The sequence below is a fragment of the Doryrhamphus excisus genome, chromosome 6 (assembly GCF_030265055.1).
Source record: "Doryrhamphus excisus isolate RoL2022-K1 chromosome 6, RoL_Dexc_1.0, whole genome shotgun sequence".
NCBI lineage: Eukaryota > Metazoa > Chordata > Actinopteri > Syngnathiformes > Syngnathidae > Doryrhamphus > Doryrhamphus excisus.
Window position 1 is genome coordinate 12,454,933 of NC_080471.1, and position 24,896 is coordinate 12,479,828.

The following is a 24,896-nucleotide window of genomic DNA, read 5'->3' on the forward strand; positions in this document are numbered from 1 at the left end:
TGTGTGTGTGTGTGCGCGCGCTGGTCTCAACGTAGCACGTCGTGTTTCCCTTCCTCAGTCTCAGCGTGATGAGACGTGCTAGTTAACGGATTTTTTATTTTTTCGTATGAAAAGTTTTGCATTTACATTGCTTTAAAACCTTCTTTTAATGTCGTTTTGTAAGACATTCCGCTCTTGGGACGTAGCACAATCTGTTGACCAAGACGAAAAAAAGACGACTTCGTTTCTACTGAAGAGTGTCCGCTTCCCCTCCCCTCCATGAAGCGCTGCGATGCCCTCTGATTTTGTATCGCTCCTTAGCTCGGACCTCGACCTCAATTCCCCCAAATCTTTATACGCTAAAGGTAAGGCATTTTGTTAAATGAAAGTCTATGTTGGTGACTCTTGACTCTTTTTGTTTCGGCTTGGATGCCCAGACGGATAGCTCCCGTTAAGCTGCTAGCTAGCAGGAGGTTAGCTGTTTAGCTGGTAGCCACTAAGCTAGCTTACTTAGTTAGCTGCAATTGGCTTCTTTGCTACAGGCGACTACCTGCGTGCTTGAGCTGCCCTTGTCACATGCCTGGCGGAAGACGGATGGCTTCGGTCGCTTGTCTTTGTTATAACACCACTATTACCGATAGCGGTTATCTACCTGGTACACAGTAGTTGCTTTGCTGTATATTATATTTACACAGATAGCTAGCCATCCGACTAATCACTAGCACATCCAAACTACGCGTGGTGGCTCGTCGCATGTTTTTTTTGTGCGCGGTTTAGTCTGCACAAGTGTGTGTTGGGAGAGATAGCGTGGTTGTTTTGTTGCCTTTGACAGCCTCTCTTGTTGTTTTTTTGGGTCCGGCTTGACTTGAATGTGAAGTATCCAAGTCACATGGTCTGATTTCACAAAGGTGGTGCCCAATTGATGTGGCTGGCACTGAAAATGGGGAGTGTTGCTATGGTGCACCCAAATGCCACCATTAATTCCAACTTAAAATGAATTCCACCTTAAATACTGTTGATAAGAGTCTGCCAGCTGCTGTGTTTAATTTTTAGGGAGAAGTGCTTTTTATCACCATTAAAGAACTACTGTCGAATCCAGTCAAAAGCCTTTTTTTGTGGCTTTGTACTGGATTTTCATCTGTGAATGCCTCATTTATGTTTCTGCATAGTCACTACATGCCCCTTGTGATGCCATTGTAAACCTTTCAAAGTTCGAGTTGTCATTAAATTCTCTGACAAAACACTAGGGGCGGCGTTGTCCAGAAATCAACTGACTTAAGAGCCAAGAACCTTGCTTGCATCCATCATAGTTTGTGAATAGGGGCGACTAAAGAGATGCTAATTGGTGTGTTTGTCGACTTCTCCAACCCGATCAACATTGCATCAAGTGCACCTCCAAAAAATTGCAATGTCACATCGCAGAGACGTAAGGCTGTGTTTAGCTGGAACACCATGCGTTGTGATCCTTTGGAAGTCCTGCATCGTGGTTGAGCACATTCCATACGGTTATTCGCTGAAAAGCTTGGAAAGGTGCTTTCCATATATCAATGTGTGGAGTAAAATTATGGAACAGACTAGGGCCGGGAATATCTCGGTACCTCACGATACAGTGATAATATCTTGATAGAGTCAAACACAAATGAACGTCGTGGCTTTACATGTTTGTCATTCCACCCTTTTGTCCGGAGCAGAATGCTGAGAACTGTTGTTGGTTATTATATATTTTGTGTTTATTCATTCATTATATAAAATTTTGTATTTCAGTATTTACTCATGTATGTATTCTTTCATTATTTAACGTCACCCTATTAAAATTGTGGACTCATCCATAATTCTGGAGATGGTAGTACATAGGGAAGCATACAGTCAGACTTGAGGCATCAAACTTTTATTTTCAAAAGTTGTACAAGTGTAACAAGAAGTTAACCTATATAATTACTTAAGTACTCACCCATCACTGTGGGGCTGGTGGAAGGTGAGCCTCGTCATATTTAGACTAAACACAAATGAATTGACTATTTCTCTATTATTAATGTTGTCGAAATACTACCCACTTTTCCATATATTGTACTGAGCAGCCAGCACAGAGAGGCATGTACCACATGCTTATATCACAATAACGTCTGTTAATTGTGGATCATAATCACTCGTTTCCTTTTTGCCGTTACTTTGTGGTGTTTACAGGTATATTTTTGTACATCTTAAAGGGGACTACCATTTTGATGTTCACTGTAGTTCATAAGTATAATGGCACCACTTCAACACCTATTGTGCTGCTTGCTTATTCATGAGCAAGGGGTGTGTTACATTAGTCGTAACCAAAATACAGACTTATTCATGTTGTCAAGGTACTGGTGTACCGCAGCTTATTATCCCCACTGGTTGTTCACATTGTGATTGCATGTCACTTAAAATAATTGCAGCAATAACCTTTACCTGCCTGCCGTCCCTTTGTGTGACCGATGGGTGCCATTTCAGTTTGATTGCAATGCGAGGAGGGCGATCTCATGAACTAACAGTAAACAAATGTTCTGTGTCCCTGAAGTAGCTCACTTCAGCCTGGCAGAGCCTTTTCTATCATTATATATACATATATTGTTGTTTTTTATTTTGCATATTTGCATGAAATGTTCGTATGTGCTTGTATTGGGGTCAGGCCAGCACAGTCTAATCAGAGATTTAGTTAGAGACATGGTGCCTATCGTGCAGTGGGGAGAAGGAGCAGCTGGGTCAAGTTGAATTTTGGAACACTTTTGGTCATGCAAATTTGAATGGTGACACTGCAAACTGGCCATAGGTCACCCACAAGAGGCAAAGAATGATGAACATTTATTTAATCTTTTCCTAAATTGCAAAATTAATAATAAATTGGAACGCTGCCCTCAATGAACAATGAAATCTCGGCCACAGTGCAGCTACTAGAATACTCGATCACTAAAATATTCGATAGCTGCAGCCGTAATTCTCATTTATCCAGGTCGTTGTATACTCGGGGCATTGAATTGATCACAGCTGGACTGCTTGGGTTGTTTTCGGAGGTGTTTCGCCTCACATCAGCAGTTCATGCTCAAAGACTAGACAGTAGAGTTTCACTGTCCAGGTGAATAGATTGAGTGTGCTTATGCATTCTCCTTCTTAGGCATTCCCCTTTTTAAATATCACAATCTTTTCATTACAAGTCACATTATTGCCTGTAACTTGCAAATGTCATTTACTTTATTTCACTATTGGGAAGATTAGGAAACAACATGTTTTTTAATTGTCAATTGATCATTTTGTGCGTCTTTTGCTTTGATGCTAGTTACCTGCGCTTATCCACACCTGTCTGCTAACATTTGTCCCACAAGGTTTGCCAATCAGACAAGGGGAATGGTTTCTTTAGGAAATGTGAACAAGCTTATTCTGTGTCCTCAAACGTTGCAGCAAAGGCCTTCAGCAGAACGAGGGAGCATAATAAAAAATATATATATGACAAACAACAGCAATTCATCCAGAGCTGGGCCGTAACCGTTGAGAAAGCATTGTTGTGAACGTGAAGATCTGGGTAGGACCGTCTGGTGTCGACGTCACATGCTCCACATTCTCCAGATGCGGAACACATCCAACACACGAAAAATTACGTTTTGGTTTCATGAGCACTTTGATGTAACTTATTACAACAAATGAATCACACCAAACAAAATGGTGGGCATATACTGTACATGGAGTGGGTTCGTCTAGCTAGGGTGTCAGAGGCTGTGTCATCATATTCATGAGGAAGAAAATTTCCTTCATGATGTCATGAAAACTTCAAAAGCAATCGCGTCAGGCCAAATTCTATCTTAAGTGTAGAAAACAAGTGAGGGAAATAATGGATTTTTCTCACGTTTGGTCCTCATACACGGGCTCTAGGGACACATTGCTGTTGGAGCATCATTAAAAAGTCGTCATAGGACAGGACCCATTAAGCAGAATACCAATACCGAAACACAAATAGACAAAAAGCCTCTTTTACACCAAGATTGCACAATATCCTGTAGAATTGGGCCTGTCGTCATGCTTGCCTTTTCTTGTTTACACAGAACATGTAAATGTAGGCAAAGCGTCGCCCAGTCGTGTGAATTTATATAGGCTTCCAGCATTCAGTAACAGAGGTATGTCAACACCAGTGGCTGCTCTTGCTTGTCCCATTTACACAGTAATAGATACGGCAATGGTTTGTACCACCGCCGCCTGATTGTTTATGTCTTGTGCAGTTAACACAGAGCGACATGGCAACATACCGGTGTCACATTACCGGCGTGAAACTATACAAAAGGGGCTAAAGTAAACTAACTGCAGAGGCTTAATATGATGGACAGGCGGAGATTTTGACAAGTATTAATGTATTGTATGCTGCAGCTAAGTGACAATCATTCCTCCAGAGTGGATTGTTTACGTGGTTGCACTTTGCATCAGCTAAGATGTTGGGTAAGATGTTTTCTTGTTGGTTGGAGAAAGAAGCTTAGAAGATTATGCGGGTTGTTGTTCTGCATTTGTGTCTTGTACAGTGATCACACTAGCCTTTTTATTGTGCAAGCTAATATGGTCATGGATTTTAGTTCTCGTCAGTCAAGCGAGCTTAGGGTTTCTCACTCGATTATATGATGAAGAAACATACAGTATCTCAACATGGTGTTATCATTTCCTGTGTCTTTTGGCAGTGTAACAGGAACATTAATGAAAACATCACAATCCGCATGCATGCCAGGCCATTAGTTGACGATTGCACTTAGTTAAAGGGGACCTGTTATGTGTGGTGATTTTGAGGCTCGCGATGTGATCATCCGTCGTGTGGTGACTATAAATATCCGGTCCTAAACTGATGTACTTGTAAGCATAGGCAAAATTTGGGGATTAGTGCCTTCTCACTATGGATTTGGAGCATGCAGACCATATAGAACTTTTAGTGCAGGAGGAACTTTCATTGTGTGTAGTCACAAAAATGTGTAATGACCACATTAACCCCACCAATGTTGTGCCAAGATTGCCTGCACAGTAAATGCCCTCACGTCCGGCGTCTGAGCTCCATGGCACCAGCGGTGCCACTGACAAAGTATGTCTGACAATGAGTGCTTATACTCGGGCAGGCGAGGTGGACACAGCGCCCTCGCGTCCTGGTTATCCGGAGCTCCACCGCACCAGCATTGCTTCTGACAAAGTGTGTTCGACAATAAGCGCTCCTCCTCAGGCAGGTAAGGTAGAGGCGATGCCTACGTTAGCACTTTTTGAGTTTATACACGGTGAGTCAGGTGTTTCCAAAAAAGCTTCAAAACATCTTTCACCAACTGATCAAGAAAGGGAACTGGTATGCTGTGCTCTCTATGGTGAAAACAAAGCTCAGGTAATGTCAGGCTCTAGGGCAATGAAAATAACTGAACCTCAACTAACCTATTGGAGTCAATGATTAAAGTTGGTCATGCAGCCACTTCGTGTCTAAGTGTTGAAGTGGATCCGTTTTTTTACTGCTTTTGAGTTTCAGCTGGTTAATGGAAAAGGTTTAAAACAGTTTAAATGAAGATGTGACAGTGATGCGACAATTAGCTACGCTAACTCCTCATCACAGCCAAAAATAAGTCTTTTCAGAAAAAAAGGGCTGTAAACTCTTAAGTGCACAGGAAGCCAATTATCTGCAGGTCAGCCGGGCTTTGCCTCTGAATTTCACTTTTAATTTGTTCTCTCGCTTCTAATTGCATTTCACAGTTCACACATCTATTTTTAGCGGCAAATGTGAGTGAAACACTCACGTGGTAGAGACACGTTAATGAGTGGAAACACAGAGGGGCTTTGACACAACAGAAATAAAACAGCTCTTGCTTGAGGTCGAGCCTGATTTTCCATTGTCCACCATTTGCAGTAGTCAATGGAGCTGTACACTAGTGGCAATTACTAACTTTAAGTTAGTTGAAGGAAACATAATAAAATAAAAAATTAAGGAGATTAAAGATAGAGTTAAATAAAGCTCTGAAAAAGAAAGCAGCACATTTTTGGAGCTTAATCGTGTTCTGGGTCACAGGAAGGGACATCCAAGAAGATTTACAATGTATGTTGCATGGAGCACGGGTGGTCAAAACACTGCGATGGTGGGGGAAGGGGTTGTTAGCGGGAATGTTAAAAAAACACGGAAGTAGCCACAGCCGTGGGACAACGCGCTGCGTTAATGACATGTTAACGTAAGTTTCCTTTAATGGCAGTAAATTTGGACACACGATGAACTAACCAGTGTTTTTTACTGGCTGTTGTTTTTTTACAAGACGTGTGCTCCAGTCCTCAGGTAAAAATGCTGATGGCAAACGAGCATCTTGTTGAATCTTTGTAGTGAATTTTGAGAGCGAGGGATCCACTCTTCCGTCTGTAAATTAGACTAGCGATTAGCGATGCGCCATGTTAGTCCGGCAAATAAAAATAGTTTTTCATGTTAGCTGCTACAATAATAACATTGTTGTTGCTTTGTTAATATACAACTCAGTTATGTAAATGGGCACTGTTGCTGTTTTTTAGTTTTGGGCAAGTGATTCCAAAAAATGGGAAGTTCCTTTTTAAAGGAGAACTGCACACATATTTCTCTCCCTTTTGTGTGCATTCTAACAGGAGAAAACATGTTAGTAGGAGCTAGCTAACAATGCACATCATTGGACCTACCTAACATTTAACATTTCATATACATGCTATGGTCATGCATTAACAAGTACACTGACAACATGTAGTACTTACGGTATCTTTCCGTATTTTGATTATTTAAAACATTAACTGATTAAACGGAACTTGTTTCCTGGGCACATTGATTTCAGAGCCCATTTAGCTCATGCAACTTCCGTCAACTGCAGCAGCATACAGTATGCTGAGAGCAAACGGCATCTTGTTGAGTCTTCGTAGCGAAATTGAGACCCCAGTATCCACTCTTCTGTCCACTGAGACTAGTGGCTTGCGAGGCCACAATTTCAAAATTTTCACAAACTCAGGTTACAATAAATACGTATAGTGAACGTGAGAAATGTAGACTAGATGAAAATTTGCTTTTTGGAGATAGAGTTAAACCCTTAAGAGTCAGCCCTTGGTGTGAAGGGCATGAGTAGCTCTTTTGTCTGTTGTTCTGTGGCTGCAGTGTTACTGTTATCTGTTCAAGAACGCAATTTAAAAGCCAGCGCTTAGATTTAGAGATCATTCCTGCGCTGCATATTTCTCAAGTACACCAAAAACATAGTCATTGCGGCATCTTAATTCATTCGGCATCCCTCCCCATCCTAACCTAACCACAAAGCCAGCTGTAAAGAATAAAAATGGACCAGTGACCTTGGTGTTTGACAAAAGTCTTTTTGGTATGTGTAATGTCAGCTGTGCATGCCTCTGACGCGAGGCAATTTAATTATGTCCAGTTAGTCCACCTGTGTTTGCTTACTCAGACCCACCTTGACCTAAACTTGTCCAGATGTCTTCTGACAAGCTATAAAAAACTAATGTAAATTATAATGGGTTAGGGATTCAATCTCATATTGTACTTGTGCACTACAAATATAGCAATTATAATAGTGGTTTTGTTGTTTCCTTCATCTTTAACATGTGGGGTTTTTTTTTTTACTCCAGAGTTTTATCATTTTCATTGAACCTTCTGTCAATATGGAGATAACCTATGAAGTGCCACTATTGCCACTATTTTGGCGAGCATGCCTCGGTTGAGTTTTTCTACTGGCTTTCTATACTGTTAGTGATTTACAGTGAATAAAATATGTATTCAAACACCCTGCAGTTTTGCCAGTGCTTGGTGAGAAAAGATCAACTGAAGAAGCTAAACATGGCTGTCAATCTCCCTCGGACTAGGGCTCCAAGCAAGCTCTCACCTCGTGGCATATCAATTATCCTAACAAAGGTGAAGAATCAGTCCAGAACTACATGGGAGAGGAGCTGGTCAGTGACCTGAAGAGTGCTGGCACCTGTTTCCAAGGTTACTGTGGGAAATACACTAAGACGTTAAGGTTTCCCTGCTTAATCCCTTAATTATGTCTCTCAAAGTGGACATGCACCTAAGATGACAATATCAGACCCCTCCATGATTTCAAAGCAGGAGAACTCGCGAAATATTACTGAGTTACTGCTTATTCCTTGCCGACTTCTTTCACCACAGAAACGCTAGCCTGTTAGCTTCAACTAAGCCGCTGGGCTTCTTCTCCGCCTTCCATATACAGGCATGAGGGAGATACAGCGCAAATCCAGTCTATCGATATTAACAATATGGTTGATTTTGATATCATGCTAAAAGTAAATATCAATATTTTAAAAATATCTATACATCACCCAGCCTTAGCGTATCCCGATGTAATCTAGGTCATATTAACTTGTTTTCTTGTGTTATAATGCAAAGAAAAGGCAAATAGATATGTGTTCATGTTTCACATAAGGAATGGTGGGCAATTTTGTTTTGTAAGTACAGCCAATAGCAATCATCGTAAATAAATTAAACTGCTGCATTGACGCGCTGGGGCGCAGTCTGGAATCAACTACTTGTATTGGACCAGGACGCTCCTATAAATAAGAGGGAATTAATAACTGCAATCCAATGGGAAATAGTGACGATAAAAATCATTCCAACTTTAAATAAGAAAAATATATAAATGAAATAAAATCCAGACTTATGTTAATTTCAAATAACCCTTGGTAAATATCTACAGGTAAATTTGAATAAGCTTTATTTTCTTGGCCCATGCTGCTGCGCATTCAAGTGCCTCGCACTCCATTCAAACCAGTGCAATGACATGGATTAATCCAGTGTTGACACATCATATTGCATGTCAACCGCACTGGTACCGTGACCCGCCTCATAATATAGGTCAGACACAGCAGCCCAAATTTGTCAAACACCCATTTCTGATGTCCCAATTGCATCATGTGAAGCGAAAGTGTATCATAATCCTGCTGTTTCAGATGCACACTCTTGACTTGGCACACATTAATACGGGCTTAAGGCAGTCTAAATGTGCAACCACAGACGTGCAACCATTCACACTCAAGGCTGTGGGGTTGTTTTAAAGACTGATTTAGATTTAGGAGGACTTCACCCCTGTACAAAAACATACTTTTCTTTATACTATGAACAAAGGTCACTTGTTAGCATTTCAGTATCACTTTGGAGAGTTTGTTGTTGGGAACAAAGTTGTTTTTGTGATTTCTGTTTTCTTCATATTTTAAGAGTCCTGATCGATTTGTCATGATTTTACCACTTGAATCCCCATGAACCTGATGCTATTCAGTTTTGCGGAACTGCAATTTCCTGCTGGTAATAACGGCAAGCCCTGCGGACAACAACTTGTACATCTGAGACGACTATCTTCTTAAGACAGATTAGCCTGTGACGAACAATAAGCAGGAGACTGTGTCTTGTCTGTCACCCCACCCCCACCATGCCATTTGAGGCTTTCATGTGAGCAGCAATAACTTCACCTTGTCTCTCCGTCAACGGCGTTGCTGATGTCATTGACAAGATCATGTTTCTTGTCACTTTCAACATTCTGCTGGTGCTCAGTCATTGCTGAGTATCAGATTACTACTACATATGCCTGGCGCCGCTGATGCACAGCTGAAATAGCCATGTTGATACACTCCTTTCTCCTAGCAACTAGACTACCTAATCGCCTATGTATGCCATCAAGTGAGGTTTATTCCAGGGGCACCACGCTGCTTGGTAATGGGCTTCTAGGAATCATGTTGCTATGGCATGTCTCTCTGGGTTGCAGCTCACTAAACAGCTCCCACTGGCAGATATTTGTATTCACCCTGTCATGCCATTTTATGTCAATTTCACTAGCAGAATGTGTTTGGAGAGCTAGGAAATGTTTTGATCATGATACCAGGTCTTTCATTAATTAATTAATTTTCTACCGCTTATCCTCACAAGGGTCACAGGGGTGCTGGAGCCTATCCCAGCTGTCTTCGAGGTGGACTGGTCGCTAGCCAATCAAAGGGCACATATAGACAAACAACCATTCACACTCACATTCATACCTATCGGACAATTTAGAGTCGCCAATTAACCTAACATGTTTTTGGTATGTGGGAGGAAGCCGGAGAAAACCCACGCATGCACGGGGAGAACATGCAAACTCCACAGAGAGATGCCCGAGTGGAGCTTCTTGGCCAAGGGTGGAATTGACCTGGTGTTTCCTCACTGTGTGGCCTGCGCGCTAACCGCCGCCGTGCAGCCGATACCAGGTCTTCTTTTAAGCTATTCCAGGATTTATTTTGAAAAAGTAATATTGAAAGTGACATTATATCTGTGAGACTACCTAGCTGGTTGTGCTATCATCCTTGATGAGCTTTTGTTATACAGTGTAAATATTCTACTTCTGACTTGAAGTTTCTCACACAGCTATGTACACTGCCTAAAATACTCACTGTAACTTTTGGGTGTTTATCTGAATCTTGATGAAATTTGGTACACCCCTTTAACGGGGAACTGCACTTTTTTCACATTACTATAACATTTAAATAAGATTGGCTGAAAACATGGCCGGCATGAATCTTGCATGTTACAACGGCTCTTTGGGAATTGAGAGCATTCCAAGCAATCCTATAAGAATGGGAGCTCTTGTAGCTGCAAAGAAAAGATTTTCAGTTCCTGTAGGTGTGACGGTCATGTTTCCCTTATGTCTGCAGTGTTAGTCTGTCATTTTCTGTCCCCAACACTTTTGAGAGAACTTAAATCATAACCCCCTCCCCATTGTCATTGTATTTCAGAGTCTGTATATGACCTCCTCCCCAAAGAGCTTCAGCTTCAGCAGTCGACCACCCAGACCGACTCAGCCACCATGAGCCAGAAGAGCGGGGGAGAGGCGGGGCCTCCTCCATCGGCAGCCTTGGCTTCAGGTGAGCCACCGAATCAACAGATGAAAGCCATGATCTGGGACCAGTCTACTCGCAAATTGTTCCCCCAATACCATGTGGGGCACAAACATGCGGTGATAGAGGGCAACTTCACCCTTTCACCGGTTACTAAAGATAAAAAAAACTTTTAAAACTGTTAAGACTTTGCAATCATAACAGCAGGGGCATGCTGACTGTTAGACTTTGTGTTCAGGATGCCATGTTCATCTACACTGCAACTGCAGTGTGCGCATGCGTCTCTCATCTTAACCTAATTCAACTCTTGGAAAGGGATGGACTAAACCCCAAGACAGAACGGTGTCATCTCCTGTTAATAAATGCCATCTTTTTAAAACATGAATAAGATAAAGTAAATATAATTTTAATGGAAACATCCAGGGGTTCTCCATCCCTGCTTGTGACTGTTCTCTGCTTTTGTCCTCTCTCTGGCTGGCCAAGTGAGGTGTGGCCTTCTCACTTGTGACACAAAATCAACGGAGTGACATATGTTTAAGATTTAGGACACTCTCAAATGGTGAAGCTGTTCTTTGGTTGACTTTGGAGGTGGGCCTCAGGGCATTACCACTCCAAAAACAATGGATATTTTATTTACTTCCTGTGCATCATTTCAACTCTTAAACCAAAGTGAAATGATGTTCTAGTTGTGTTTTTGCACTTACAGGATCCTAACACACGATATTCTTTTGAAATTTCACTAAATTTTTGCTGCACGTCTCCTGTGATGCTTGTGCTTGATGTTTTTTGTCACTTGGCTTTTTTGGGCAGTTGAACATAAATATTTGGGTCATCCACTCCTGTGAAACATCAATTGAGCATCACCTGGCACTGCAGATCAGGACTGCTTACGCACTTGAATAGGAATTCATTCAGGCATTTGTTGTTTTTTTGGGGGGCGTTATGAGTAGTTTGTGCCAATTTGCTATTATTTCAGTCACCACTTCACTTTAGAAAGCGTGTGGTAAAGTCTTTGTTGAAAAGGAGTGAAGGTTTCTACACTTTAGAGAAGTTGCCAAATTCACGACATATAAAGGATTTATTTTTAATGAAAAAGTGAAGTTGCCCCTTGAAATGATTGGACTGAACAAATTCATGTGGTCTGATCTTGGATCATGGTTCAGGAGAGACAATATGAGTTATAGATGGGAACAATTTAAGTCTAGAAATACATCTTAAAGAGCAAACTGGTCAAATAAGTTTTTGAGAGAGCTCCACTTTTAATGCATCTTTTTTTCTATCCTGACCCTAAGCAGTGCAGATCGGAAGCATGAATGCTGTAAAGTCCCTCTGAGGATGAGGAGCCTCATGAATGCTTCAAAATGTAGAGTCGACATCACAAAACAGGGCTCCCTTCACAATTTTAAGTTATCCAATTTACTGATTGACAGAAGTTGAGTCTTGAATGATCAGCTCTCTTGTTGCTCATTGGCTGTCTCATTTTTATTGCAGGAAGTTCCCTCTGAGGCAGGGAGTGTCTGCATATAAAATGGTCTGCAGTTCACTGCTCCATAGGTCAGAGGCTTGTTTATTCTGTCTCTATGGCTACGCTCAGTCCCAACAAAATCTTCCAATTGGCATGCGCAAAATACGTTTTTACTACTGAATGCACATTGCACAAAGTGTAATATAACCCTGGCAACCCTGGCAAATTTAATTTGACGCCGCATTACCAGCTTGCAAATTGGCCTGTACATGAAAGTTTTGACCAGATTTTGTTATGTTTCTTTCTGGCAATGTGTATGTTACCAATTTTGTAGCTTGCTTTTGTTTTTGTAAACAAAGCATGTCAGTTTTGTCACATTCATTTATTCGAGAAAGGGATTTTTAGGAATCAAAACTTTGTGGGACCAAAAGTACCCTTCTCAACTTTAACTTCAGAATTTTGATCAATGCTTGACCGCTCTCGCATGCACAGTGAGGGCATAGGACCCATAACATTCTTGAAATTACAGTTGGGAAGAGGGGAAATCAGTTCAAATCATGTACAAATTCAGCTGCTTGAGTGGGACTGCTAGCCTTCTCCGTGTAATATCCCTACTGACTTATCTGTCTGTATACTACTGCAGATGCAACATCTTCCACCTCCAGCCCCTCTGCCTCCTCCTTGGCGATGGGAGCCCCACCATGCTCTGGCATATCCACTGGCCCCGCCTCTTTGTCTTCAGACCATCACAAGGCCCCCCAGAATCTTCACTCCACTGGAGGGGATGGCGCTGGCGCTATAGCTTCAGAAGTGCAAGTCATGGAGGGAGCTGCATCTGCTCCCAGCAAGAGCAACAGTGGCGCAAGTGCTGCAGCAGGCGATACTGGGTCAGGGCTCGGAGTTCAGCAGCCTCAGAACACCCCATCAAAGCGGAGGCCTGTATTGAGCATATCTCCACCACCTGAGGACCTGTTTGATGACAGTCAGATGTCCTGCCTAGAGGAGCCCCCTGTAGCTGGAGCACCAGGTCCAGACTCAGAGCAAAGCAGCAGCATGTGGGCTGATGACTCCGTCTCCAACTTCAGCTTAGCCAGTTCCTTTTCCTACAACGACAACACAGAGGTGCCACGCAAATCAAGAAAACGAACCCCTCGTCAGCGACCTGGCCCAAAGCCTGCTCCTCCAGAGGACAGCATGGACGTGTTTGATGCCGACAGTGCCAAGGCACCTCACTTTGTCCTTTCCCAACTTGGCCCAGACAAGACCAGTCCTATAACCAGGTGGGTATCCCAGTCCTCAAGGCGCATACAGTAATGTAACAATGTCCTATTAACGTCATCTTGTGGTTTATGATTACTTAGCTCTCTGGATTCAGGTACTGCGGTGAAGGGTGGCTCACTATCTGCCCAGTTCCCCCCGAAAAGCAGTGGGAAAGAATTAAAGATCCTGGTGCAACCTGAAACTCAGCACAGAGCTCGCTATCTGACCGAGGGCAGCCGAGGCTCTGTCAAAGACCGTACACAGCAGGGATTCCCCACGATTAAGGTTTGACAAAGGAGGCCACCGGTTTCTTCTTGGCATGGAAACAATGCAAACACTGATTAAACTAAGACCAAGATGCCAGTTGAGACATATTGAAACAGCCACACAGGTTCCTTGGGTAGATTAGTGATGACACAACCGGAGAACCCAATTCAAAAATTAGGTCAGTTCTAACCTTGCAGTAATAAATCCAAACTGGCTCAACACAGAGACACAGAAGATTATTTGAACTTGTGATCTTTGATGCTCTATCTCGGCTTACTGTGTGTTTGTCCATTTATTTGTCACATTGTTTTTAATGACCTATTTTTTTTCCCATCAGTTGGAGGGTGTTAGTGAGCCAGTTGTACTGCAGGTATTCGTAGCAAACGATGCAGGCAGAGTGAAGCCACATGGTTTCTATCAGGCCTGCAGGGTAACTGGCCGCAACACAACCGCCTGCAAGGAAGTGGACATTGAGGGCACCACTGTTATAGAGATCCCTCTTGAGCCCAGCAATGACATGACACTTGCGTAAGGGCTATTTCATGTTGATTGGGAATGATTTCTTAGTGCACATTGTTAATATTGAGAATGTAACTGTTCAATTGTGCTACACCTGTTTAGGGTGGACTGTGTGGGAATTTTAAAGCTACGCAATGCCGATGTGGAGGCACGCATTGGTGTGGCAGGATCCAAAAAGAAGAGCACGCGTGCTCGGCTGGCCTTTAGAGTCAGCATCCCCCAGACGGATGGCTCCATGCTCACTCTACAAGTCCCCTCGTCGCCCATTCTGTGCAGTGAGTAGGAAAACCAGTCGAACAAAAAAAAATCCAAATGGTATTGCAACTTTTTTTGCCATGCTCCTTTAGGCAAAAACAGTTAAAATATTAAGTATTCACTGTGAGGTGCAGTGTCGGGGGGGGGCTACTGATAAAATTTCTTCAAGGTTGACTGGTCTTTTAGTCTATTTATTAATGCTTTAATAATGCTGGTGGCAGCAACTTATATAGTGTTTTTTGTACAGGTAAAAACATTAATATTACAGGTTGTCAATAGTATTTCACATTGGGGGTGGGGCTGAAAACGATAACATTCTTTCCAGGGCGTGACATAAAATAATTGAGAACCACTACCCTTCTGCAATTTTCCAGCCCAGCCAGCAGGAGTACCAGAGATCCTGAAGAAGAGTCTTCACTGCTGCTCAGTGAGAGGAGGAGAGGAAGTTTTTATCATCGGAAAGAACTTCCTCAAAGGAACCAAAGTAATTTTTCAGGAGAACATTGCAGGTGTGTAAATTGGTTTTGTTGGTGTCCAGATTTTGTGGATACAAACCTCTGACTGAAGAGCAAACCAATAAATACTATCATCTACATTTTGTAGATGATAGTTCCTGGCAAGCTGAGGCCAAGATAGACATGGACCTTTTCCATCAGGTAACTGCAATTGACTGTAATATTGCTTTAAATTTGAATACATTTATACATTTGTTTTGTTTTCCCCTAGAATCATCTGATTGTGACAGCCCCTCCATTCCACAACCAATCCATAACTTCCCCTGTGTCTGTGGGAATTTTTGTGATGACCAACGCTGGTAAATCACATGAAGCCCAATCATTCACCTATACACCAGACTCAGGTAAAGTGTTTCTGTATATCTGGTACAGTCTAAGCTCTCAAGTGTCATGAAGCTATCATGTTTGCTTCTCATCCTCAGCTGATGACACAGACACCCAGACAGTAAAAACAGAGACAACTTCCTTCAAGACGTGTGTATACGATAGTCAAATCAAATCAGTGTCTGACCAAGCTGAATCTTCGGGTCAGCCTACCAAACGAGAAGAGGACACACCAATGGAAGTGTCTAGCAATCCACCGCCCTCAAATGTCTTCAAGGTAGGATTCAATATGCAAAACAGAAATGATCAGTCAAAGCTCATTTGCTGACATGATTTTTCTGTTCATTTTAAAGCAATCCCCTAACCCAATTGTCACAGTGCAGCAAACACTGGAGGTCAGCTCCAGCCCTCATTCAAGTGGGGAACCATTTCAGAGCGCAATGTCCCTTCAACCGGAGGATGTGGAGCTTCCCCAGGTGCCCCCAGTCTTCCCCAGCCTCGAGTCCCTCAACTCCATACAAAAGCAAGACATTGCCCCAACCACATCCTTCCCAATGTCAGGAGATCCAACAATCCCTCCTGTGACACCGGAGGTTCCCCAGCAGTTCCTGAGAGACCCTCAGGAAAGCCTGCCTCCTGAACGCTCACACAACAGCGGTGGGGTTGTGGTTGTAGCTATGCCCCAAATAACAGCACCTTCTCAGCCACAGCAGTCACAGGTTCCTTTGTTTGCCCAGGAAGGAGTCACCCAGCTGGAGAGAGCTGTAAGAGAGCTCCAGGCTGGAAGTAATACAGCCCTTCAGCAGGTTTTAGAAGCAGCTGTAGTCCAGCAGCAGATAAACTCTGTGCTTTATAGCGCTACACCCACTGCAGAATCCCTTCAACAGCATGTCCAAGAGAACATGAACAGCCTTCGATTGGGAGCTGCAGATAATTCGCTGTCGCAACAGCAACAACTGCAGATGCAGCAACAGCAGCAGCAACAACAACTGCAACAGCAGCAGCAGCAAATCCAACAGTTTCAACAACACCAACAACACATACAACAACAGCAAATCCTTGATAATCTTCAACAGCAGCAAGTCATTGGAAACATGCAGATCCAACAACAACTTATACTACAGCCACAAGACCAACAGCAGCTACAGCAGCAACATATGCTGGAGAACATTCAACAACAACAATTGCAACAGAATCAGCAACAAGTCATGAATAACATCCAACTCCAGGATCAGCAGCAAAGTCAAATTCTGAGTACTTTACAACAACATCAACTCCAACAGCAACAAAGCCAAGCATTGAGTAACCTACAGCAGCAGCAGATGCAGGAACAGCAAGCTTTGGAAAATCTACAACAGCAGCTGCAGGCGGAGTTGCTCCAGCCTCAGATCCATTCCTCCCCCCAAGTACAGCAGCCAGTCTCCCTATTGCAGCAAGCAGGTGAGATGCTCACCATCCAAACCAGCTTCCCAACACAGCCCCCATCCCATACGTCCCCCCCACAGCAGCTCTTTCAGTCCCCGGGGCCCATTGCGGATACACAGGGCTCCCAACAGCAGGTTCAAGCTGCTCTGCTTCAGAATACGCTTACAGTTCTGACAAGTGGCAGCCTCACCACAGAGCAGCAGTATCTTTCCTCTAACACTCAATCCCAACAACAGCAGCAGTTGACATTCATTTCCACCATGGACACGTCTTCCAGCCAGCCCCAGTCTGTTGCCATGTTTCAGAACCAGCCTCAAGCTCAGCTGTCTCAAATGCAGCAACAGAGCACCCCCATGGAACAACAACAATCCCCACAACAGAGTCAACAGTCACCGCAAATTCCAATTGGGCAACAGGGATCCTTGTTCCAGACCATACCAAACCATTCACAGCCTAACCCCATTCCCCAGAGCCAGCTGTCCCAAACTCCGCAGGCAGGTCTGCTCCTCTGCACAACTGATCTAGACCCCCAGGCCATTCCCCAAACTATCCTCTTCAGCGCCCAGACCCAAGGTCCTTCCCCGATGGGTGGCATCACTGTTGGAATTCCGCAGCAGGAGCCAGTAGAACCCATGTCCTTCCAGGATCAGACATCAACATCCGCACAGAATCAACAGCGGAGCCTGTTCCAGGAACAGCAGCCAATGCAAGTGGGCTCAAGTTCTTCTAGCGTCCCTAACAGTCAACCCGTGGAGCTTTTCCTACCCCAGACATCACTGTCCAGCCTTCAGAGTACTCTTGGTTCACAGGATCTGAACAATCAGGCAGCGCCCCCCGGCACAACAATCTTTGTGGTCCAAGGGACTGTAGGTGTGGTGGACAACCCTGGCCAGCAGCCCCCAGAGCAGCTTTTCCAGACAAATGTGGGTGATAATGTAGCCCAACGAGGACCACCAAACCTGTTTGTGTTTGGCATACAGAATGGTAAGCTACTTTCTATAACGCTCATCCTGTTTGGTCATGAAGTGGAACTTGGTCCCTTGACTAAGCTATGTAAACCACCATTACTACCAAAGACTCGATTAAAAGCTCCTGTTTTGTTTCTTTTTTCAAGGCCTTGACCATGCTACTACTACTTCAAATTGACTATCTCCATTTTCTCCTCCTGCCAGACACTCCCCAGCTCCTCAACTCCCCTGGATCAACCCTTCCAGTTCCGAGCCAAGCCCCAAACTCGGGTCACATGCAGCCCCTCATGGAACAGCCCATCTCCCAAGCTGCAACCTCGATGCCGCCCACCATGCACAGCAGCTTACAGGGCACTCTTCAGGCACAAATGCAGTCCAGCTTGGAGAGCGCCATGCAGAGCAGCCTGCAGAACGCCATGCAGACAAACGCCCAGGTGACCCTGCAGCCTGGTCTGCAGACCACCATAGACACAAGCCTGCCGACTCCGATGCAGACCAATCTTGAAATACAAAGCAGCTTACAGAGTACACTGCAGGGGTCGATATCGCCGTCGTCCAACATGGGCAAAATAGAGGACCTACTGGAAAGCCTACAGAAGCAGTGAGGATGTCCGCGGGACCACGTGGAGAGAAGGTGACGTGTAGCCATGCACTCTCAAAATCAACAAGACTAGCTGCGCATGGTGTTTTGGGCCAATGCCACAAAACTTTAAAAATAAAAAAAAGTATATTTAAGAGTTAAATGCCCCATTTTACCTAAAACCCCCAAATGATGAGTTAATGTAACTCATTTTTATTAACTATTTATCATAAATTATAGCCTTTGTATATCCATTTCCTTGAATTGATGATCTGCCTTTTGTTATTACCCCTCTTGCAGGATCAGAGGGGCCTGTAATAACTGCTTTATCCGTAAGTCTGGGGGGGGGGGAGATGCAGTGTTTTGTTCTCAAGAGTGTTTTAATAATGTTGGGCCTACGAGCGGGGGCAAACCAACCAGGTTGTTTTTCATGGAAAAACTGGAAGGAAAGAAAAGGAATGTCACTGACTGAAGCAAACTTGACAAAAGTGCGATGAGCAGGCGGTAAAACAGTTAGTCATGGATTCGACATCCAATTGCAGAAAAACGTCGGGCTGAATCTCATTTTTGGAGTGTGGAAACTCTTTTTTTTTTGCCCCGAGCGGTGACGACTGTAGGCAGGCTTTGTGGAGCAGCTAATATGTATTTTGAATAACTGAAATCTGATAACAATTAAGGCTCTTACATTATGCACATTTGACAGGAGGGCACTTTCAAGATCATTCAAAACTATGAATACACATTTGTCAAAAGTGGTTTGAATATATTTATTGTTGGTGTACTTTCAAGTTTAACACTCCTGAATGAGATTTAACCTGGTTAAATACTGTGACTTCTCTCTGTGTTTCCATGCGTGCAGGCCTCCAAATAACTATGAAGTTTGTTGTATCTTTTTGTCTTTGAAGGTAAACCTTTACCGAGTCATTGTGGATAGAAACTTTACACTTGTGAGTGTTGTGTGGTTTTATAGACATTTTATCTCAAGCACTTTATAACCTCTTCTGTATAACCAGCTAATCCTTTCATCCATCCACGCATGCATTTGTACACAGAAACATTAAGACTTAAAAAGCAGAGGAAATGAACACAAAAAAAACAACTAATTGTCTTTGTGCGGGATAAAAACATCACAAACAACAATTTTTCATCTTAATGTCTCCGTAGTTTTAATGTCCAAGGCAATTATGTAATGAAATTATGCTCACAGCTCAATCGCAATTTTTATTGTACCAAAGACTGTTGGGGCCACACTGGAAAGAAAAATATTTAAAAAATTAAGTTGCCATCATGAGAATGAAATTGGCATTTTTATGTGGAGGAAAAATTGTAAAGCTTTGAGTAAAACGACCATTTATATATAATAATTTTGTAGTAAGAGAATAATTACAGATCTCGAATAAAGTCATAATATTACGAGAAAATGTTGTAATATTAGAATTTTGAGAAAGAAGCTGCACATTTGATGAGAATTTTGTCCTAACAATCTTATTGAAAATGTTAGAGTATAACTAAAATAGAATATATGAAATATAAATTGCTGCTGTTTCACTGGATTGAATTCGTAATATTAGCAGAATCAAGTTGTAGTTTTTCAAGAAAAAAGTTTTAATAGAGTATTGTTATAATAGAAACTCTAATTTTAACAAAAATGCAATTATAATGAGAACCTCTAAAAATTGTAAAGTTTGCACTTTTACGGGAGTAACTTCAGAATGACAATAAAAAGGGGGAATATAAAAAACAATAGTCCACGTCACATCAGCATCATCATCCATAAAAACAATTGAATATAATTTTCCTGTAATAGCATTATAAACTATAAAGGTTGTTCTGGTAATGAGACTGTATTCACGTTCCTTTTTGCATAATTTAAGAATTCCTTTCAGTGTGACCTTAATGCTCCTTGGTAGAATTGTGGTCCAATCCCTATTTAATCAGTGTTTGAATTTTCTATTGGCTTTTTCCATAAGGCTTTATTGAATATTTTGTTCTTTTTGCCGACTCCTCTCCGTTCAGACTGCTGTTTTTTTTGTGACGTTCACTTGTTGGGTGTGAAACAGTTGGAAGGCACCGTGTGAAGTTGGCATCTTCCTGACTGGGACAATGGAGGCTGCCATTTTGATTCTACGGTGCTATGTTACAGCAGGGATGGGATTCTTTCTTTGAAATATCAGCTACGCAGGCATTGCAAGTTGAGTGGAGTGGAGTTGGGGGGTGGGGGGTAGGGGGGTTCGGACTGGACCACAAACCAAAGCTCCCGTCATCAAATGGTCTCGCGTCTGTCCTTCAGAAATCCTGTTTACTCATTTCTATTGCAGCTCTTGTATGTACAGTGGAGAGGAACATATTGTATTGTAAAGGTACTTTTAGTTACATTTCCACCAACTTTATAACTTGGCATATCTACACCAACATGGCGTCAAGCAAAAAAAAAAAGTCCCATATTTTGACTGACATCGCTCATTAAAAAAAAGCATTTGTTTACATCTACTCGCATCCCGTCGCTGTTAGTGATCCATTTTAAAAGTAAATTATCTTTTTTAGAATTTTGTATCTGTGTATCAAATGTAGACTATTTTTGTAATTAAAAAAAATAAACAAGTGCAGAATATCAGTGCTGGTATGTTGCCTGAAAGCAAGCGTAGGTGTGGTGAAAAGAAGTCAAACTGAATTTTCTTTGAAGTTCCTACAATGGAAGTCCTGATGTGGGTTTTGGTCACTGGTGGTCTTTTTTTTTTTTTTTACCCCAAACCTCCTTGGTCATGCATCTCAAATGGCACTTTTGACTCACACAGTAACTGTAGGTCAGACTCTAGGGCACTAGTTTCCAAGCATTCCATTCCCATTTGTGTAGGGGAGCTAAAGAGCACATGATGGTGATAGGTGACATGGAGTATGCCTCTTAAAGCCATGCTAACACAAAAGAAGAAGAAATGGCTCATACTAACACAAAAAAGGAGGAGACGGCTTCAGTTTTATGAATGTAATTTTTTACCTCATTGTATGTGGACATCAGACCAATTAGATATTGAAGGGCGCACTCACACTGCTCTGCTCCGTTATACCACATCATACAAGGACACTTCATTTGGACTCCTTTTGTGTCCGTCTATTTATTTCTAATAGTGACAGGTGGTAATTACCATTAACAGGCACCGTATGTGGGGGGCGTAGGACAATTCAAACAAAATAATGACGGTTTCCTCAGATTTCCAGGCAATTTTCCCTGTATGCACACTCTATAATGCTACACAGACCATGACTTATACGAATCACAGTTATGACACTGATAAACTGTTACTTGCTGCTTGCTCTTCTGACTCTTCCACATGACCAAGTAATGTTGGAAAGACGTAGGGCTTCAACAATTTTGTTGGCTAGTCCAGCTGCTTACTGGACCATATTCACAAAATAGTCAAGTGTGAAATGCCGTATTTCTTTTGCTGTTCGGGAATCAAACTGCAACCAATTTGTGCCTGGTGGTCTCCTCGTTAAGAATTGCAGACAAATGTGGGAGACATTGCTAACACAGTAAACAGAAGCCGCGCTTGGGGGGGAGGGCTTAGAGTGTATCTGGCTTACAGTGCACGCCCATATAAAGAAAGCCCAGCAATCTGTGACATCACAAACCGCCAGTGTTATAACACCCTCTGAAACCCAAGCGTTTTGAGCCATCCCAAACTTCTTTCAGGGATCACTTCCAAATGTATAAACCTCATTATCTGAAACTTTGGTATCGTTTAACACGATATTACAACATTCTAACGTCATTTATAGGTCAGAAAAGTGGAAAAAGCATAATAGGTCCCCTTTATTAAGAATATTAAAAATAGTCAGGATGATGGATCATAATGAAATGACTCATCTAATTTGCATATGTTGTCATTCGTGAGCTAAGTGTGAGTGCGCCCTAACTAAGAAGTGGCACCGACTGGTATTTATGTTGTTTTTCGTTAAATTGACTTTTCCGCTGGAAGAGAACCACAGGATGGCGGTGAACGATAAGAGCACACCAAACTTTTACACACACATACACACACACACACACAAAAAGACAAAAATGGCTTTTGTCCTTCATGGGTGTAAATGAATATCCGTGTGTATTTAAATGTGAAAATATACTGCAGGGGTCATTTCAATTGTGATGCTTTCTAAAGAACTTTGTGTGCCTTGATAACAAAAAAAGAAGAAAAAAAAAGATGTTTTCTCTGCTCTGTTTACTGGTGTTTCCTCTGTGTCCTTGCTACTTTGGATCCTCCTACGTTTGTTTCAACTACAGCCCACACTGGTTTGTTTTACTGCTAATGTAGTTTTCTTACTGATACGGTCATATCAGTCCATGTGTTTGCCACCAGTCTTTTTCTTTTGGATGCCTCATGAGATTTGTACACGTGAGGTGAAAGGGAAGAAATTGAGATTGTTTCTGTGAGTGTTTTGGGGTCTTTGCATTTACTATTGATTAAAATGCGTTGATTTGTTTAATAATAAAAAAAAACAGCCATGAAGTTACTGTTAATTGCCAATAGCGTGAGCTGTCTGTCGTCATGTACTGAACTGTTTGCTCATCCATGTTGCTTTTTGTCCCACACTCCTACTCTGTGTGTGTGTGTGTGTGTGTGTGTGTTGCGTGAGCTTTAGTATATTTAGCCTTATAACCCCACTGTAGGGATAATGGTCAACCCCCCAGTGTGTTATCATTCATCTGAATTATATTAACATGTATTTTGCCTTGGTCTGGACATTTGTATACTCTTCAGTTTATATCTGTAATCCTGCTGCTACATTAAATTAATAAAAACTAAAAATGAAAACTCAAATTCTTTGCATCCTTCATCCCACATTTAGTTGTATTATTTTTTTATGTTTTTAAGTTATAGCACTTCTACATAGGCATATTTGGGTAAATGGACCCCCTTGTCCCCATAAAATTAGATCTCGGGAAACATTTAAGTATTTTTGTAGTTTTTAAAAGATGTGCTTTTAATGACTCCATTAAAAAAATTATTAAAATATGTATATATTTTAATATTTTTATTTAAATGTTATATTAACTTATATATTTCAACTTGTTACATTTTAACTTTTAATAAAAAACAAAATATTTGCACTCCTAACTTGAAAAAAAGGGTTTGTCAGAAAATGTTACTTATTGAAATACTTTTTACAATAAATATTTGCATTGCAAACATTTTCAAAGTATTTTATTCCTCAAATATGTTTTCTCTAATATAACTTCCATAATTTGACATCACTTTAATATAACTGCTTTTTCATAATTTCTATTTTGCAACATCTTACCTTCTTTAAGATGTCAGAAAATAAAAGGACAATTCACAGTTTACTCAGTCTTTGGTGAAGGTGTTGTGTGAGCATGACTTGTAGTTCTTCCACATTAATATCAAACTCGGGTTTGGTCTTTTGGGCAATGGCGGCGACAATAAAGGCGATAATGGCGGTCAGACCCCAAATGTGATACTTGGCTCCTGTGTCAGGGTCCACATAGTCAACGGCGAAGGTTGGCATTGTGGCGTGTACAGCAGCAAGGTCATCAAAGTGGTCTTTGTTAAAAGCGAAGACGTCCAAGGGGACAGTGAACACAGCACTGACCTCTGCAGGGTTTGGACTGGGCTTGAAGGACTCCTCGATGAAGCCAACCACTGGGGTCACCAACAGGTTGTTCTGTTCATAGATGAGAGAACACACAAGTCAAAATGATGGTCCCTTATTGATGAAGTGCAGTGTGAAGATGACGTAAACATGACCAAGCACCTTACTCATGATGGGGTGCAATGCGCATATGACGCGGACATCACCAGGAAGTACACCAATCTCCTCCTGAGCTTCTCTCAGGGCCGTTTCCACTTCATCTTTGTCACTGGGGTCTTTTTTACCACCAGGAAAACATACCTCGCCTCCACTGGTTCTTAGCTAAACACACACATATATATAAATATCTTGCAAACAAATAATTATAACGCATTTGTATTTCTTACCTGCTTGGAACGTAGAGTCATCAACGTATGCAGCTTCCCATTTCTTACAAATAGAGGGACCAACACCGAGGCTTTATTCAGCTCAGGTATCGGCATTAATTCCACTTTTCTGGCGTCAAACTGTTCAAAAACAGCAATGGTTTCCTTTTTGATTGCCATGTTAGCAAACCGGTGCGAAGTCACGACCAGCTAGCATAAACCGCCATGCAGGAGTGGCGTTAGCAACGCTTAAAACAAGAAACACTGGTATATATATTAATATCATTAATAACTTAATTTAGTTGGGTTTTTATAGGAAAATAAAATATTTCCTTAACACAACGATAAACATTATGAAACGAGTACCGAATGTTGGAAACAGCCAGCAACCCCCCCACAGCGCCGCCAAGCGTATTGGATGACCGTAGTGGCCAAACATTTTCCAACGTCCTCTAGCCGGCGTATTGAATGGAATGATGCTTTTTCTTACGTTTCCATATTCGTGTCCCAGTTAGCGTC

The 24,896-nt window shown here is 42.1% G+C and overlaps 2 protein-coding genes across 5 annotated transcripts; one reads left to right on the top strand and one right to left on the bottom strand.

Annotated features, from left to right (window-relative positions):
• On the top strand, positions 1 to 23,222 carry nfat5a (nuclear factor of activated T cells 5a). 4 transcript variants are annotated; one of them, XM_058074562.1, is made up of 14 exons: positions 324 to 344; positions 10,726 to 10,854; positions 12,123 to 12,190; positions 12,319 to 12,381; positions 12,936 to 13,572; positions 13,654 to 13,837; positions 14,157 to 14,347; positions 14,441 to 14,613; positions 14,968 to 15,102; positions 15,197 to 15,249; positions 15,320 to 15,452; positions 15,531 to 15,709; positions 15,786 to 17,841; positions 18,030 to 23,222. In XM_058074562.1, exons 5-14 carry the CDS (start codon positions 12,980 to 12,982, stop codon positions 18,428 to 18,430), a joined length of 4,098 nt encoding a protein of 1,365 aa, XP_057930545.1. In that variant the 5' UTR covers positions 324 to 344; positions 10,726 to 10,854; positions 12,123 to 12,190; positions 12,319 to 12,381; positions 12,936 to 12,979; the 3' UTR covers positions 18,431 to 23,222. The 4 variants fall into 4 exon arrangements, with proteins under 4 accessions (XP_057930543.1, XP_057930545.1, XP_057930544.1 ...); XM_058074560.1 differs by lacking the exons at positions 12,123 to 12,190; positions 12,319 to 12,381 and having other exon boundaries at positions 1 to 344; XM_058074561.1 differs by lacking the exon at positions 324 to 344 and having other exon boundaries at positions 10,739 to 10,854; positions 12,120 to 12,381.
• Positions 16,957 to 24,840, bottom strand: nudt7 (nudix (nucleoside diphosphate linked moiety X)-type motif 7). Its single transcript, XM_058074566.1, has 3 exons — positions 24,399 to 24,840; positions 24,175 to 24,333; positions 16,957 to 24,084 (listed from the first exon to the last, which is right to left on the bottom strand). The coding sequence occupies exons 1-3, from the start codon at positions 24,555 to 24,557 to the stop codon at positions 23,737 to 23,739; spliced, it is 666 nt and encodes a 221-aa protein (XP_057930549.1). The 5' UTR covers positions 24,558 to 24,840; the 3' UTR covers positions 16,957 to 23,736.
• Between the last annotated feature and the right edge of the window lie 56 nt (positions 24,841 to 24,896).

Coding starts and splice junctions, on each gene's coding strand:
- nfat5a (XM_058074560.1), top strand. CDS start 272: ATGCCCTCTGATTTTGTATCGCTCCTTAGCTCGGACCTCGACCTCAAT. Junction 15,250..15,319: donor ACATGGACCTTTTCCATCAG/GTAACTGCAATT, acceptor GTTTTCCCCTAG/AATCATCTGATTGTGACAGC. Junction 15,710..15,785: donor CGCCCTCAAATGTCTTCAAG/GTAGGATTCAAT, acceptor TTCATTTTAAAG/CAATCCCCTAACCCAATTGT.
- nudt7 (XM_058074566.1), bottom strand. CDS start 24,557: ATGGCAATCAAAAAGGAAACCATTGCTGTTTTTGAACAGTTTGACGCC. Junction 24,334..24,398: donor TGACTCTACGTTCCAAGCAG/GTAAGAAATACA, acceptor GTGTGTGTTTAG/CTAAGAACCAGTGGAGGCGA. Junction 24,085..24,174: donor TGCACCCCATCATGAGTAAG/GTGCTTGGTCAT, acceptor ATCTATGAACAG/AACAACCTGTTGGTGACCCC.